At 41.4% G+C, this 18,623-nt stretch overlaps 1 protein-coding gene across 1 annotated transcript; it reads right to left on the bottom strand.

Annotated features, from left to right (window-relative positions):
- Nucleotides 1-509: 509 nt before the first annotated feature.
- LOC117053236 (WD repeat-containing protein 64-like) lies at nt 510-15,277 on the bottom strand. The gene is made up of 13 exons (XM_033160831.1): nt 15,230-15,277; nt 12,872-13,060; nt 9,988-10,082; nt 8,988-9,080; nt 8,245-8,290; nt 7,893-7,939; nt 6,973-7,090; nt 6,557-6,626; nt 5,268-5,511; nt 4,497-4,602; nt 3,088-3,239; nt 2,014-2,116; nt 510-632 (listed from the first exon to the last, which is right to left on the bottom strand). Exons 2-13 carry the CDS (start codon nt 13,034-13,036, stop codon nt 510-512), a joined length of 1,362 nt encoding a protein of 453 aa, XP_033016722.1. The 5' UTR covers nt 13,037-13,060; nt 15,230-15,277.
- Nucleotides 15,278-18,623: the final 3,346 nt, after the last annotated feature.

Below are 18,623 nucleotides of genomic sequence, written 5' to 3'. Positions count from 1 at the left end.
TCTATAGGTGTGGCTGGTGGTACCTACCTGGCATCTCCACAGCTTTCCAAGAGGCAATGGGACAAGGTGGTGGGGAGATTGGTACAGTACCAATGCAGTCAACCTCCTTGCACCCTTATTCTTCCACCTCCTGGGAAGCTGATTCAACACACATCCTGGGAGGTCAGGTAAGCGCTGCTGCCCCTCCCTGCTGGCTGCTCTTGTATATCTATCTCTGTGAGTGTGCACGGATGCAAGTGCGTGTGCATATATATTTCTAGACTGCCCTACACAATACAGTCCCCAGGCGGTGTGCAAAGCATTAAAACACACCAATACCTATTTCTACAATCAATTAGGACATCAATACAAACACAGCATAAATTAAAACAACAGAAAATAGCAACAAATAGCAACCAATAGGATACAAGCCAGCCTCAACAAATTATACCTCCTTGCCTCCAAAACCCTGGTGGAGGAGGTGTGACCTTTGGAGGCAAGAAGGTGTAATTCTGTTAATCTGATGATAACTAGATATTTGAATACCTCTTTCCAATGGCATCTAAGGCCATGCAAGTTACAGCAGCTCCTCCGTGAGCTTCACACACTTTAACAATCAGCTGTCCAGTTTTAAGATCCCACACTTTTATAACCTATTAGAAGGAATAAAAGGGATAGGAGTGGGAAACTGAGGACTGATCTCTCTTCTCTCATGCTGAACAAACAAACAAACAAACAAACAAACAAACAAACAAACCTAAAGAGAGGAGAGGAGGAAGCTTAATGGTCACCAGAAAAGTTGCCTATAAACTATTTCTAAAATTCAGAATAAAATTAGCATTAACTGTTGAAGATGCAAAAGTTTCATCTGAACTGGGATAGCAGGGAGTAAAGGCATCAGAATCCACCTCTTTGTCGTAAAGCTGGCTTTTCAAGTCCTGCTTGATACCACTTGGGTATGGCAAGAAATCCCAGAAAGGTGATTTCTGCCACAACTATTAATATGTTTAATTCCTATAGGGAGAGCAAGTATTTCTGACACCAAAAAAACCAAACAAGTTTTAAATTGTTTAAGGGTTCTCATGCAGTATTGCCACAGTGGACCTTTTCAGACATAGCCTTTCTGGACTAATACCCACAGTTTATTAAACTGGGAATGAAAAGGCCCACATGCTATCCACCACTGCTGCTTTCCTCACCTCTTCCCTTCATGTGCTGGCTTCAGCACCTTGATTCTGGTCTGCTGAAGTTACAGATCTCCATGACATCTGAAATGATGCACTGTGTCTTAAAGTTGGTTTACAAACCAAGATCTTAAACCACAGTTGTAAAAGCCTAGTTAGTAACTTGCTATTAAGCCATGATTTTGGACATAGTGAGAAGCTGTAGTTTAAAGAGGCCAGGGTGAATATTCTTTGATGTTGCGGAGAAAACTGGGAAAAACAACAGTTCTAAATCACACACAGAATAACAGAACGTCACTTCCTGTGAGCCTGACGCAGCTTGGAGCTGAGTGTAACCCTTTCAGCTCACTCACTCCTCACATATTCTGAAGCCAGCACAAAGGGGGAAGGCAAGGCAAAAGAAAGGGCAAAGAGAGACTGTGTGTAAAAGGTAAAGGTAAAGGACCCCTGACAGTTAAGTCCAGTTGTGAACGACTGGGGTTGCGGTGCTCATCTTGCTTTACTGGCCGAGGGAGCCAACGTTTGTCCACAGTTTTTCCGGGTCATGTGGCCAGCATGACTAAGCTGCTTTTGGCGAAACCAGAGCAGTGCATGGAAATGCTGTTTACCTTTCCGCCGGAGCAGTACCTATTTATCTACTTGCACTCTGACGTGCTTTCGAACTGCTAGGTTGGCAGGAGCTGGGACCGAGCAACGGGAGCTCACCCCGTCGTGGGGATTTGAACCACCGACTTTCTGATCGGCAAGCCCAAGGCTCAGTGGTTCAGACTAATTCTATGGCTAATAAATGGTGGCTTGTAAGGCCAGGAATGTTGCACACAAACTGGATCATAGTCTCAGGGTTACTTACGGAGTCTTCTGAGCAACTAATCACATGCTGCAGTTGCTTATTATACTGGCAGCAAAAGATAGGCTTGTTATGGGATGTGCCTGAATCTTGGTTCTGATTCTCCCTGAAAAAGATAACAGCACAAGAAGATGAAGAGGAGAAGCACACTGGGGCTATGTTCAGATGATTATCCCAGGGTTCATAAACCATGATTTATGAAGCTGTGCATGAGTGCCATGGATAGGTGACCCTACCCTCTTCCTGTTGTGCCCAAGATTTGGTGTGAAGCTCCTGATGTGCATTAAACTAGAGTCTCCTGCTACATCCAAACTCGGGACACTCTGCCTTAATGCCAGTTAACAATTCACTTTCCTGGTTTGTATACTACCACTCATCCAGAGCTCCCTGGTTCAGATGCAACAGAAAACTCTGGCTTCATGCAAACAAGGATTTGCAGCAGAAGGAGAGAAGGGGCAAAGGAGGGCACTCTTTCATGGCTTCACAAACCAGTCATCTGAAAATGGCCTGTACATGTTTTAATCTCAATATATTTTACAGGGCGGGCACTTACAGTTCTTTTAATGTCACGTCTTGGAGAACTACATGACTAGGAAAATATCTGACCCTGCTTTTATGTAAATCCAAGAGAGATACACATAGGGCCATAATCAGGACTTCTTATTTGCTTGTGTTGATTACTTCCGAGAGTCAAAACAAGAATCACAGGCAGTGGCGGTGGGGGCCTTGTTCTAGAGCAGGGTTTCCCAAACTTGGGTATCCAGCTGTTTTTGGACTACAACCACAATCATCCCTACCTAGCAGGACAGGGGTGGTGGGAATTGTAGTCCAAAAACAGGTGGAGAACCAAGTTTAGGAAACCCTGCTCTATAGTAAATTTTGATTTAAATAATGCTGTTCAAGTTAGTGCTTGCATAACGTATGTGTTTTTGATGTCTCTTCTACATAGAGCAATGTATTGATCACCACCCATTTGATTTTATGTAGTAACATTCGAACACTCTGCCAACAGAAGAAACTATGGATAGATTGTGCTTGACTCAATGTCCACAGCAGATTGGTATATTGTTTGCCTACTTATATTGGAATTGTAGGAGCCCAAAAGTTTCAGCTGCAACATAAAGGGCTCGCAAGTCGGGTGAAAAGTAGCAGGTTTCCATCTCCCCTCTGATTTGGCTGGCTTTGGGCATGACTGTGAGGAGGCAGGAGTGGTCTTCAATATCCCAGACCTTTGAGAAGAAATATACGAGTTCAGAAAGGCTGTCACCCATATCACAAATCTATTATCCTGATAGCACAAAAACTATGCCATGGCAAATGATTGAAAAAATAAATTGATCAGCCTAGTTATCTCCTGAGATTGTCACAATATATAAATCTATCTCCCCTGATTCTTTCCCGGGTATTAAGACATTAAGATTTTGAGTTCCATGAGGCAGAACTTTCAGAAAAGTGAAATCTTACAAGTGACTGATAAGACCTATTAGCACTTAGTGGTTGTTCAATAACACATGTGGATAAAATTGTGTGAGAGAAAAATGGATTCACCAAACACCTAAGGAAGCCTCCAGCTGTTACTTCCTTTCTAGCAAATGGAACAGCAATCATATTGCAACACTGGAAGTGTGAACTGTACCTCTAGGAAGAGGTAGCTGCTTGTGCAGAGGTTTAATTCTATGACTACCATTATCTCCATCCACCCTTCCTTCTACTTTTTAGCGCTGATCACTGACTCTGACACTACTAAACATTCTGTGCCGGTTTCGGGTGTTAGGTAGACCGGATGTTGCAAAATCCTTTATCTGGGAATCTAAACCACACGCAGAGAGAAAACTCCAAACCTACATTTGCAAATATTTCACAGTGTGTGTGATTGCCTGAGTTGTGACATCTCTCTTCCCTGCCCCCCCCCCAGGACATTATAGTGACTCCTTTCTTGGGATGAATAGGTCATCTGGCACACATGAGACAGGCATGACTGGCAATTTCATATGACACCATGGCAATTGCATATGATACCACACTGAAGAAACCTTTGCAGGGATGTGCAGGTTTTGTTCTGTGTTTGATGCAAGCAGGGGAGGCACGAAAGTTCAGTGGCAGAGCACATGGAGATCTGTACTTAGACACACTTATTATAGGCAACCCACAGAATCCAGGCTATGTGGTCATATGGTGACTTTCTGTCTTCTAAAATCCCATTTGTGGAATGCTCTCCCTAGGGAGGCTCACCTGGTACCATCATTACATATATTCAGGTGCCAGGCAAAAATGTTTCTCTTCAACCAGGCATTTGACTGATGAACATTCTATGGCTTTTTATGTGTTTGTGGGTTGGGGTTATTGGTTTGTTTTTGTTTTATTATGAATTTTGTATTCTCACTTTGCATTTTTCTGTTGTGAACTGCCCTGGGGTCTTTGGATGAAGGGTGGTATACAAACAGTAGTAATAAACCAAGCAATTTGTTGCCAATCAAAACCCTTACCTTGATGGTGCTGTCCAGAGAAACTGAGAAAATCTTTGTACTGTCATGAGCAATGCATAGGAAACCAATTGGGGAAGTATGTCCTCGCAGTATTGCAATCGGCCACCTAGTGTAGTGACAAACATATTTTTTTGTTAACTTAGTAATAATTTGCTCAGCAATCAAGCATCAGACAGCCTATAGATTTTTTAAAAAAAAAAAATTAATAAGATAAAGTACTTCCATTCACAGTAAGTTTGAAATGCAATTGTCATTGAATCAGCCACCTGCTATCTCCACTTTTTATTCTTTTTAATTTCAATTGTAAGCTCCTCAGGGCAGGGCCCTGTTCTGATGCACTTTGTGTAGAAGCAACATGCACACTATATAAACAACAGCATCATCCAAAAGACTTACCATATTGGTCTGAATATAGGCTGCACTTCCCTCCCCCACCAATGTGGCTTGTATAAAGCCCTATGATCTGCTAAGGCAGAGAAGCAGTGATCTCATTTTACGGGTAAGGTCTATATTTGGATGTGGCTTATATTCACACCAACAAAGTATTTTCACTTTTACATATGTTTAGAGCTGAAGCATAAGAGCCTGCAGTTGCAAACACATGCACATATACATTATGGTTTAGAACTATTCTTTAAAGATTTGCTCTTCTGTGGAGAACGTTTGCATTGAAACAACATAATGATAGCTTTTTAAAAAAATACCTCAAATCCATCAGCTAGCAAATGGATAGAAATAGGCAAGTTTTAATCCTTTTTAGCTTTATTTTACCCAGGGACATAAGGGTTCCATAGACGGATATTCCGGTCCAAACCGCCAGTCACAAGAATATTGCTTTCTCTGCAGAAGTCAAAGGACTTGACTCCTTTGTGCACCTTAAAAACAGATTCGTCACACTGAAAGCGCCTTGCTGGAGAAGCAGTAGCTGGTAGGGCAAATTTGTTATGGCTGACAGTGCTGGAACCCATCAGAGTTTTCAAGCGATGCTTCACATTTTTGGTTCTACTAACGTAACCTGTGACAAGAAAACAGAAGAGCTGCATGGGAAGGGAAGGAAGACAAACTGAAAGCCCTCGGGGTGGAGAGAGAATTGATTCCATTCCTAGGAAAGGGCTGTAAGCTCCGGTGGTAGAGCATATGCTTTCCATGCAAAGTTCCAGGTCGCCAGGGAGGAGAAATTCAATTCAGTGTGCATTTAAAGCCAAATCTTATCAAATTCACACTTTCCAAAACAATATGCAAGCCGAAACACAGCTATCCTTCAAAATTCGCATTAATCCAATGCAGTTCTGCAACCAAATAATGTTTACAAAAATGCATATATTAGGGAACTTGCTTGCAAAAATGTGCACATTAGTCAAAACTTCATGTGCAAATGTGCTTATTAGGAGAAATTCACACTAAAATGCTGGTGGATTTTCATGAAAAACAATTAAGAAGGAAAACTGCAAATTGCTACAAAAAATGTGGACAACTAATTTTAAGATTGGGAGACTGAGAAACAGAGAGAAATGAAACTGACTGATCCTTCCATCTCTAATCCCATGTTCAATGATGGGTGCTTCCAGGTAGGGCTGGGAAACACTCTTGACCTGAAACCATAGAGATCCACTGCCAGTCGCTGTTGACAATACTGAGCTAGATGGACCAGGTGTCTGATTTGGTATAAGGGTCTCTTTGTGCTCCTATGAACAAAATTTCTGCACATTTGTTGGGGGAGGAATAACATAGTGGAATAAGGACTACAACCAAGAGTACCTGGGTTCAAAACATTGTTCAACCATTTGAGCCACGTGACTCTGGTTGAGTCCTTAGGTCAGTCATGATCTTTCTTGCTACTCTACACAGAAAGTGCTTTTGAAAAGACAAAATAGAGAGTGAGCAGAAGAAAGCACATCTGTTGCCCTGACCTCCTTGGAGGATAGGCTGAATAACAATGAGATCAACTAAAATAAACTATCCTCTTTTTAAAAAAAGAAGGAGAAATGGCTATCTTTTATTAAATCTTACCTCAACTTCAAGTTCTGACATATTTATTCCGCTAGAGAATGCCCACTTACCTATAACCAGTGCAGTGCAATCATCATTTGAACTAGAGATGATGGATTCCATAGAAGGGATATATTTAATCTGCAATAGCAAATGTGCAAAGGAAAATCCTATGAAATTCAGAGTGTCCCAAGGTTATCCCAGGCAAATACCATGGAGCAACAAAGGCAAATCTGGGGAAAGCAAGGAGAAGCACAACCTTCCCAAAAGCAGGTGAGGTAATATGTGCTGTGCAGAAATGATCTTACAAATATGGTGGGATTGTGAAATAAGAATACTCCTCAAAAACCTCTTCAAAGCAGATGTAAACAGCTGCACCCACCTGCTCATGGGAAATAATTATCTGAATCCTTCACAGTTAACATAAAGAAGATACGGTAGTAGTTGAACACATAGAAGACAGCACAAATGTCTGAAGTTCTCTTACCTTTGTCACCCAGTCATTATGAACCTTCCAGCGAATGAAGGTGATATTTTCTTGCTCATAAATAGCATTGGCAGAAATCGTTGGGATTTCTTCCACGGGTGGATATTTTGTCCAATTCCTATCAGCACACACACACACATTGTTAGGATGGAAGAATGAAACCCAGACAATGTCAGATTCACCACCAAACATACTATTCTGAATTAGCAATCTAGGAAATTATTCTCACAAAGTTTGTCTTGATGCAATAATGCCCCAATAGATTTTTTGTTTGTTTGTTTTAAAGGAGCTTTAAGAAAGTGTGTCAACAAACGTGCAAATAACTTTCACTCTCCCTGCAGAATGGGCTACCGCTGGTGGGAATTCTTCTGCCCACAATTTTGGTGGGCAGAATTGGGAGCTCTACACGAGAGGAGTGAACTTGACATCATTCTGTGGGCAGAGGCTGGTGAAGCTTTTTTGAGGACTCCACATCATCCAAACCCATCCAGTGTGGATTGCAGCCATGTTGTGGAAGGTCACATCCACACCATATATTGAAAACACATTTAATGGGCATCTAAAGCACATGGTTCCCCTCCTCCAAATAATCCTGGGAAGTATAGTTCCCAAAGCTACAACTCCTATACCCTTAAGAAACTACAGTTCCCATGGTTCTTTAGGTTAAGTCATTTGCTTTAAATGTATGGTGTGGATATGACCATTTTATTTTTTTTAAAGGACTACAGGGAAACCATTTCTGAAGCAAGGCACGGTGCATCTACCTCAGTATTGTTCACACAAACTGGTAGAAGCTCTCCAACATTTAAGACTACAGTCTTTCCCATCTCTGGAGATGCCAGAGATGGTGAAAGATTGCCTGGGAATAGGGTAACACTTTGTGTTAAAATCCACATAGGCCTGGTCGAACTGTCACGTACCTCAGTGTTTCTGCCACAGAACTGATCAACAGGATATTAACACAGCCCTGTATTGAACAAAATGCCACCATATCAGTACCCAGATTTAAAATCAGCATTATTACCACTACAACATACGTCTAAGGTCATTTTTAACTATTGGTTAAAAGAACAGGAGGAGGAGGGTAGTCTATCCTGCAGCGAATGCCCAACAGCAAAAAATATCTCGGATTAAACCTATATTCTCTGTGTTTCACTTTTACAAGTTGTGTATACCTTTCTTAGAAACAAACTGCAAAACTCAGTAAGTTCTAGAAGTGCCATTTTCTCAGTTTATATCTGAATTAAAACATACCAGACCTTATCAACATACCTGCTCATCACCATATGATATCACGCATTCACCTTCTCCCCGAACACTTTAAACAGGAAGAAAAAGCATTATACAGTCTGCCTGTAATTTACTCAAATAAAGCTTCTACCCTGATCATAGCTAATACATAGCTCCTTGGAGAAAAGGACGAATACAAATCCCATGAATAAATAAATGTGTACAAAAGCCAAGATGGCTCTATTCCCCCGCTCTGAGGTCTAACTACTAGAAATGCTGGCGGTGCAGAGCTGAAGCCTGAAAAGCTTCCATGAATGAAATTTTAAACAAGGCATCTCCATGGTGGAATCTACGCACATATTTAAAAAACGTTTTGAAAAATATATTGAATTTGCCATACCTCACCATCGTCATCTAGTGTCACATTTGTATATTGCACTTTACAACATACTTTTAAAAATTGCAGTCCCAAGAAGCATAAAAGAGGGGGGAAATTGGGACAGGCATAAGAAAGGAAGGCTGTCCCTGGTAAACAGAGGCAGTTGGATTGTATGTTTTTCCATTGCTATTGGAACAGAGTAAGAACTGCAGATAATCAGATGGTGTTAATTCTGTATTTCTGCTCCTAAATAGCTTTTAGTCTCATCTGAGCTTGATATAGTAAGTATAGGAAATGTTAGAAATAAAAAATAACTATGTATTTTCTTTCTGCTATATACACAGAAAAGGTATATTAAATAGGAAGGTATGGTAATTTGGTTATGACTGTTGAGTCCAAAATATACCTATAATCCAAACACAGAGGCATTGTTTCAAGGGCCACAATTTGGCAATATGGTTCCAAGTTGGAGAGCTCATAGAGTCGTATCTCTCTGTTACTGTAAAACACAATGTTAATTAAACACTTTTAAAGCCCAATAAATGTTGCTTTTTAATGCCAGTTGATGTTAATAAACTACAATTTTCACTCCACCTTTGATTTAAAAAGAGCTTGTTTTAGTTCTTGCGTTAGACAAAACTCAACAGATTCATTTTGCATTTTATGGTGGATTCAGATTAAGCATTGATTAAACAACAATAATTTGTTTTCTTTACTTGACATCAGCTGAATTATAATAACAAGGAGTGTGGGTCAGAAAAGATTCCTGGTTAGCCACAGAACTCCAAGAGACTCCAACACCATTTCTCTCCTGAATCTCTATGTTTCTGAAATGGGTGCTGCCATATAGAAATCAACCATATAAGTAGAAAAATCCAAAATGTCAGCACTAACACCACAGGTATGCTCCTGTAGTCAATTAACACTGAAATACCTACAGGCAACTTATTCTGAAGCAGACTCACAGAGACTCGGGTGGAATCTACACACGTTTAAAATATTGTGAAAATCTTTTTTTTCAATCGTTTTGAAAAATGCATTGAATTTGCTATAGCTCACCACCTCCATCCAGTATCACAATTGTATATTGCACATTACAACACATTCAAAACGTTTTCTTCGCAGCTGTATAGCTGAGTCCTGTGGCTTGTACCTAGAACAGCACCTTATAGTTTACTGCCTATTTACTCCAAGCAAACTATAAATACTTTCCATTAACCATAATGAAACAAGAAAACATCAACACTAACAAGGTGTGTTGCCTACCATTTTCTCTTCCTTGTTTGATGTTCACATTTTATATAAATATGAACTAATATGTAACAAATTTGTGAAATTTCTGTGACACTTTTCAAATGGTAGTAGCATATCCATCATACTTAGAAACACGGAAATTGATTACCTACCAGGTTCCAATAATTAGCTTGTTGTAATGGGCCATTAAAATAGAGTCAGAAACCCACTTTAGCCTCCTGTTTTGTAGTTTGTTTTCATTTTCATCCTAAACTCCAAAAGAGAACATTGTCAAAAGTCTGATCTAAACTGAAACATACCATAGTTAAGCCGCTGGACTAGGCATAGAACACTAAGTCATGGTTTAATGAATCATAATTTACTAAAACCATGCGTCAGCCACTGGAGCAGGTGCCGCCCCCTTCTCAATTAGCAGCAGATGTGCATCATTCAGCTGCTGAGATGAAGAAGAAGAAGAAGAAGAAGAAGAAGAAGAAGAAGAAGAAGAAGAAGAAGAAGAAGAAGAAGAAGAGTTTGGATTTGATATCCCGCTTTTTACTACCCGAAGGAGTCTCAAAGCGGCTAACATTCTCCTTTCCCTTCCTCCCCCACAACAAACACTCTGTGAGGTGAGTGGAGCTGAGAGACTTCAGAGAAGTGTGACTAGCCCAAGGTCACCCAGCAGCTGCATGTGGAGGAGTGGAGACACGAACCTGGTTCCCCAGATAACGAGTCTACCGCTCTTAACCACTACACCACACTGGCTCTGGGACAGAATCCAGTGGGGAAAATGGCTTGGCGCTCCCCAAAATACAGCCTAGTTAACAGACTACAGTGCTTTAACATGCCTCTTCCCCCTGACTCAATCACACTGTGGTTTAGCATTATATTTGAACCAGGCCAGAGGCAGCAACAATAAGAAAGCCTTGCATGTAATAACCTATGAAAAAACTTGTGATTTGTTGGTGTGGTGGTAACGAACACCAAGTTAAAAGAAGTTGCAGCTTACAATGAGCACGTAAAAATGTTAATCGAACAAGGAACTTTCAAACTAAGGTACTGGAAATCTCCAAATAAAGAAGAAAATACTGTAGTTCAAAGTCTTACTGGGAGTAATTGCTACTTTTAACAGAGTAAAATATCCGTTCACCTGGGAGTCTGACTGGGCGGCCATGAGTTCAGGGAGGCTGCCATCTTCCAGGCGTGGGGAGGGGATGGCTGACATTACCCACCTCCAGCTGCATTTGGACCCTTGGGTAAGGGCAGGCAGTGGCCGCTCACACAATCACAGGCTGGGGCTTGGGGCTGCAAGCAGTCCACCCCCAGCTTACTTAAGGGGGCAGCCAGGTGTCGACTGCCCTCTTGGCCAATTGAATTTTAAAATGCATTGATTTATTTAGCTAAACAGAGATGGCCCATTCATTCCATATGTTCATAATCTATTCACTTAGGGAAATACACCCAAAATGTTTCACACTGTCCCTGGGTGTTTTTTTTTAAAATTGCTTTCTGACTTGCTTGATTTCTTGTTCTCTATTTCCTGTTTTATATGTATCTCCGCCTCCGCCCCCGCCCATTTCCTCACTTTTTCTTCTTTTCTGCCTTTTATTAATCCCTCTGAAACAAATGCCCATTGTGTTTTTTGTGCTGTGGAAAAAAATAAATACATAAAGGAGAATTCCTTGGATGCCAGGGTCCAGGTTTAGGGCAAGTATTATTTGGTGACAGAATCCCAGCTGAAGTTTAAAATAACAAAACAAAACATGCAGCAAAGTAAAGTGTGTAAATATAGGCTGTTATTCTTTTGTGAGTTCCAAAACTTCCCCTAGTATAGAAAAAGACCACATGTTTGGTAAATTATAAATGGTTTACTTACAAACTCTCCAAAGGTCAGATTCATGTAATTTTCTATACAGCATTCAGAAAAAGTTGCACAGGCAGTAAAACTTCGTTTGGTTACAGTAGTGAAAGTTCCTAAATTATTGGTATAGGAACTCAAGAGTGGCTTGTTAGAGCAGTGTTTTTCAACCACTGTACCGCGGCACACTAGTGTGCCGCGAGATGTTGTCTGGTGTGCCGTGGGAAAAATTGAAAAATTCAAGAGAATTACTTTATATATAGTCAATATAGGCACAGAGTTAAATTTTTAAACATTTTCTAATGGTGGTGTGCCTCGTGATTTTTTTCATGAAACAAGTGTGCCTTTGCCCAAAAAAGGTTGAAAAACACTGTGTTAGAGCCATGATTGCTCCAGCTTAGCCTCTTTACATGCTGTGCTTCTTAGGTAGACAGAGGGGAAACAAAGGCTTGATTACCTAGTCCCTCCCAAGGTGAGCTAAGTGTGGCAGGACAACTTAGTCAATGGTCTTAACCCCTTCATGCATTAATTACATTTAAGCATGGTGGTTATATGAGGCTGGTTATCCAACAATTTTCAGAATTCTGGCAGCACGTTTTGTTAGCTACAGGCATATGAACCCTTCTGCACGCCAGCCTCTGTGCATCCATGTGTTTGACTCGATCTTTTGGCAGAACATTAAGAACATAAGTGGTATGCTCCCAAACCTTTGTGGATTTACCAGTTCAAGGTCCGCTAAAATACTTCTATTATTTCATAGAGTTCAACCTTTTGGCTCCTTAAACCAGCCTTTCTCAACCCAGGTGTTGTTGAACTACAATTCCCGTCATCCCAAGCTAGCAGGACCAGCGCTCAGGGATGATGGGAGCTGTAGTCCAACAACATCTGAGGACCAAAGGCTGCCTTAGAGGATACCATAGACCCACATAACTCATATCTTCCTTTGATCTGTCTGGTTAGGTGTAGAGACAGGCATATATACATTTGTCAAAGTTAATTTCATCACAGTTATACTTGGCTGACATCATTTTGAGAAATACAGTCATGAGTGAATGTGTTGGGAGAGAATGATAATGATTGTTAGGACAGCAGAAAAGCAATCTCCTTTTCATTTTAGCCTCAGTAGGAAGATCTTACAGCTATTATCAGTAAATATCACAGTCTTTAAATAATACCGGTACCTCACTTTTTAAACTCACAAGAATCAGAGAGGTTTTCTTCAGTTTTAAGTTTGCACTCCAAATGGAAACCAATCCATCTTGGCCAACACATAAGATGTGACCATCCACTGTTGAGGAGACGTAAAGGAGTGGCTCTCTGTGAGGTGTTTCTGTCACTCTGAATGGATGGAGAAGTGATGACATTTGCCTTAGGTGGTGCTCTTCCAGCTAAACAAAGCAGAATTCAAGTTTGGGTTAAGGGCACACACACGGACACAAAAACTGAGGCAAAGGAACATGTATGGGTTGTGAGCTATTTTCCTTAGTATGCTCATTGTACAATATACAGTATATTTTGTTCTGTGGTGCTGGTAAGTCTTAATACACTCATTTCTTTTGTACAACATGGGTATCTGTAAAATATGGATATTGGTCTCCCTACTCCCACCCTGGTTAATTACAGGACAATTTAAAGTGAATGAACAGTGCAAAGAGATGCGTAAATACCTAACTCCCTCATGCTGCAGCTCAAATCTGAGTCCTGTTGCTCTCACACAGCTGCTCTTAAGCAACAAAGAAAGACACCAGGAGATCTGATTACACACCTCCTGAGTTGCATCTAGTTTGGCTCTATTAATTAGTGCTGTTCTCTCACATGGAGGCTTGCTTTAATCTAGCAATAAAAGCTCTTGCAAAGTATATTTTGTGGATCAAAATCATTGATAACACTGCTTAAGAAACTTCAGTGAGGCAATAAGACATTGTAGTGCATTAAATGATGAAACAGATCAGAGGAAAAGATAGAACTGGGTAAATGTGTATCCATTCATGTCCGTGGAAGCTTGGCCACTGATTTCCAGGGGAAGTGCATTGCACTCCCAGATGGGTAGGGACTGGTAATAGATGATCTGAATAAACAAGGCATTCTGCATAACACTCCCCCCCCCCCCCGAAAACTAGTTTGCCCACAAGAGCTACAGTGCCCAGTGCAAACTACAGTTCCCAGGATTCTTTGGGGAAAGGTTATAAATGTATGGTGTTATGGGTGTGAGGGGTTTTATAGGTCAAAGCTAGCGCTTTGAATTGTGCTTGGGAACAAATAGGCAGCCAATGTAGTATCGTCACTGGTCATAATATGCATGTTTACTCAGAATAAAATGTCCTGGTTTTCAATACAACTTTCGTTTCCAGATGGTAGCCTTGAAGCAAGGCATTTTAGTTAACTTCCTGCCTACCTAGCCACATTACCTGATTGATTAACTGCATTGTTTGCAAACCCATTCATAAACATTTAAGGATTCTGAAAGATACTCGGAGTCGAGTGTGAATTTCATGCTCTTTATTCAGCTCATAGTAGTGAGGAATGTAGTTCCCCCAAAACGTTTGCTTTATATACACTATTTACACAATGGGCCCCACGTGATTGGCTAATTCCGGGATACTCCTGTATGCCAATCAGAGTGCAGATTCACTTCCACCTGGAGCTGGATTGGGTGGCTCCTGCGGACCAATCAGACTGCTGCAATCTCAATCCTATTGTTCTGGGATCAATCAGACTGTTGCAATCTCAATCCTATTGTTCTGGGACCAGTCACACTGCTGCAATCTCAATCCTATTGTTCTGGGACCAGTCAGACTGCTGCAATCTCAATCCTATTGTTCTAGGACCAATCAGACTGCTGCAGTTTGGATCCTATTCAACTCAGTACATAACAGATTCCCTTAAAGTTACCCCAGTGAATTCAGTGGAACTTGCTACTGCACAGACATGGATAGGATTGCACTATATGTAAGTCTGGGTACAACTTGGAGTGCTTTTTATACTGGGCTCCTTTAAATCTCCTTGCACCTGGTAACAGAATATAGTGGGATAATTTGTCACTCCTTTATCTCCTCCCAATATATTTCACTTCTCTGATGTTTTACTGTCAAATTCATTATTTCATATGTACATGCAGCCACATATGAACCAGTATTAAGAACATATATTGACAGAAAATGCAATTAATTGTACACTGGTAAAGAACTTACTTTTTAATACAGTAAACACACTTGCAAGCTTCCTTAATCACTAGTGCAAACCTTTCTTTAAAAATTACCGGTATATCTCCCCACAACAGATAGTTTATAGAAAACAAGTACCACTTTGGTATCAGCAGATGTTATTTGCTCACTTTTTAAAGCTTTATATAAGATCCACACAGATTTTGAACTGAAACAGACGCATCACTGCCTGACTGGAAACCAAACAAATTAAGTCAGCTATAAATCTTTCTTGTTGTTCAACAGTTTGTGGTCCAATGCCTTTGCTTGAAAATGTTGTGTTGCTATGTGCAAATAAGCGGGAACAAAATCAGACTTATTTCTCATGAGTAATTGTATATGCAAAGCACTCACTTTCTGGATGCAATCCCACCTGCTGTAGCGCTGACTTTGCCTCTTTTGGAAAACAATGGAAAATTTATTTATGGGCACTCCAATCTGTTTTGCCAGCAAACTATGATCCGAAAGGACTACTTGGTAATGCTGAAGTTGTTATGGTGCAGCAACGCAGCAACATCAAAACAAGGAACTGCTAATGTTAGTAACAGTTTCAGGCTTCCTTGACGATACAGTGTGTGAATAAGTTCAAGCATGCTCCTATACTGACTTCCGGAATTTTCATGCCCACCAAATGCTTTGAAGATTGTGGGCATAAATCAGAGGTTTTCAACCTTTTTGAGCCCATGGCTCTCTTATCCAACTACATTCTTTCTCTGTCACCCCTATGAGGCTCAGGAACCCAGTTATGCCACCCCTTGCCTGCAGAGCTGGCAGCCTCTCACCCTTTTCCGAACACCCTCCCTTGTGGAGTGTCCCCTCAGCCTCTTCTCCTCTCCCCTCTCCCTGGGAGTCTTCCGACAGCAGCTGCTGCTCTCCCTGGTCTCTGAGCTGACCCCCCGCCCAAAGAGTGGTGTCTCCCAGATGCACCATTCGCTTTCAGAGCTTATAGCCAGGACTGCTGCAATAAACAGCTGTGAAAGCCTTCAGGAGGCAGATACATGAGAAGGCACCAGAGGAGGGAGGGAAGGAAAGAGGGACAGAGGCCAGTGTTGCCCGTAGCATCCCTGACAATCATTCAAGGTACCCCAGGGTGCCATGGCACACTGGCTGAAAACCACTGGCATAGATCAGAGTGCAAGGGAAATGGATATAAGGCTCGAGGAAATGGACAAGGTGCTAAGGAGGGTCAGGGTGACCACTTGCACTCTGGATCCTTGCCACTCTTGGCTGATAAAAACTAACAGGGTGATGACAGCTGGCTGGGCCAGGGAGGTGATTAATGCCTCCTTGAGAGAGGGGGTGGTCCCTGCCTGCTTGAAGGAGGCAGTGGTAAAACTACTCCTCAATAAACCCTCCCTGGACTTGGAAAATCTAAGCAATTACCGGCCAGTTGCCGATCTCTCCTTCCTGGGCAAGGTTCTCGAGCATGTGGTTGCAGGCCAGATCCAGGCACTTTGGGAAGCAAGTGATTTTCTAGGTCCATTTCCATTGGGGTTTAGGCCCAATTTTGGCACAGAAACTGTTTTGGCCACCCTATATGTGGACCTCTGTCAGGAGAGATACAGCGGAAAGGTGTCCCTGGATTCAAACTACAAGATAGAAGATTCCACCTAAACATTAGGAAGAACTTCCTGACAGTGAGAGCTGTTCGGCAGTGGAATTTGCTACCAAGGAGTGTGGTGGAGTCTCCTTCTTTGGAGGTCTTTAAGCAGAGGCTTGACAGCAATCTGTCAGAAATGCTTTGATGGTGTTTCCTGCTTGGCAGGGGGTTGGACTGGATGGCCCTTGTGGTCTCTTCCAACTCTATGATTCTATGAATTCCCTCAACCTGTCTGTGGTTTTTGATACCACTGACCATGGTATCCTTCTGGAGTGGCTGTCTGGGTTAGGAGTGGGTGGCACTGCTTTGCAGTGGTTCTGGTCCTACTTGGATGGTCATTTCCAGGTGTTTGGGGAGTATTGTTCAGCTCCATGGAGCCTTCAATGTGGGGTTTCTCAGGGTCCAATTTTATCTCCCATGTTGTTTAATAGCTACATGAAACTGCTGAGTGGGGTCATCCAGAGGTTTGGACTTGAAAGAAGCCTTCTATTTAGCCAATAGAATGGGTTGTGGTGTGCACTTACTGTACTTGCAATGTTTGTAGTGACACGTTTCCTCAGTCTACATATGTGCCCATGAGTCCCCAAAGGGTGGCAGCCACTGATCTGCACTCTTGTCTCCCAGTTCCATGCCTCCTTCCCCACACACTACACCTTTGAAGCACATTGTCCTACTCAAAGAATACTGGGTACTGTAAGTTGTTAAGGGTTGCTGGGAATTATAACTCTGTGAGAAGTAAAATACAGGGCCCAGAATTCTTTAGGGAGGGAAATGTGCTTTGAATGTGCTTCAAGGGTATAGTGTGCGTACAGCTGTAGGACCAATACATTCATAGTGGAGTTGGTATGATATTGTAATGAAGAACAAGACACATGAGGCAGAAATTCGTGACACAAATATCAGCTTGGTTGTATACCTGTTGTGTGACCATTAGCAAACCACTGAGGCTTGGACTCCAATCTGCAATAGATATTTATATTGGCATATTTTAGAGAATGTTGTAAAGATTACTGAGACAATATTTGTGACATGCTTTCAGTATTTATGAAAAGGGCTATTTGAATACTGTGTTGGAGGGTCTTCCCAGAGCACTGGGCTATAAAGCTGCCTCTGTTCTGAAGCTTCTACAAAAGCTAGCAAATTCTTCCATAAAACATAGTGGTTTGACTAACAACGGAAATGTCATTTTTCAGAGACACAAAGACACAGGCAATTTTTCCACTTACACAACCGTCTTGCTAATTAACAAATCTCAACATTGTTGCTGATACAGTACGACAGGCCATAAGAAGTGGAAACGCTTATTCACAGTCTTAGCATGGCTTTCCAAAGGAATTGTAAGTGATGCACCTACTAGCCCTGTGCTGCTGACCTTCTGCATTTAACTATAAGTACAAGAGACAGGAATGGCAAAATGTGTGTAATAAATTAAAGAGCGAAGATGATACAGCTTGAAAATGATGCATCTCTTTATCAAGCTCGGCTAGAAATCCTAATCAGCAATAAACAGCATCTGACAGGGAAGAAACTCGAACAAATGCATTTATGACAAGGAAATAGCTGTACACAGCCTAAGCAAGGAAGGGAACGGATTAATGTGTTACACTAATTCATACTGATAGTTTGACATTATGCACTAAAAATTAACTGAGCAAAATAAAGAAGTACGTCATAAAGAGAAATTTAAAAGTCCACAAAAGGAAATCACAAGTGTGTGATAAGCTGCTAAGAGATATTCTTCACCATTTATTCAGTTAAACGCCATCTGAAAAGAGCGCTGGAGTCTAGATTAAAGGTCAAATTGAACAACGTAAGAAAGATTCCCTTGCCCACCAAATGAGGGAGAAAAATGTCCGTCAGCAATCTCTTCCAGCCGTCTTGCCCTTGAGTTGTTGCTGTTCTATTCAGTACAGTACTCATTTTTAGAAGAAAAATCTATTAACACAGTGCATCTCCTCTATTTCTTAGATATGATTGCATAGACATGTATAGGATTCCATCTATGTATATTAAGACTGCAATCCTATGCATACTTACCTGGGAGTAAATGCAACTGAACACAGTGAGACTTTTTTTTTAGAGTAAACATGCTCATGATTGTGCTGTAAATCTTCATAATTCTACCAAACACTTACTCCCAAGATTTGT

This window comes from Lacerta agilis, chromosome 9 (genome assembly GCF_009819535.1).
Source record: "Lacerta agilis isolate rLacAgi1 chromosome 9, rLacAgi1.pri, whole genome shotgun sequence".
Lineage (NCBI taxonomy): Eukaryota > Metazoa > Chordata > Lepidosauria > Squamata > Lacertidae > Lacerta > Lacerta agilis.
Note: the sequence above shows the minus strand (reverse complement) of the source record. Positions and strands in the feature narration are given on the sequence as shown.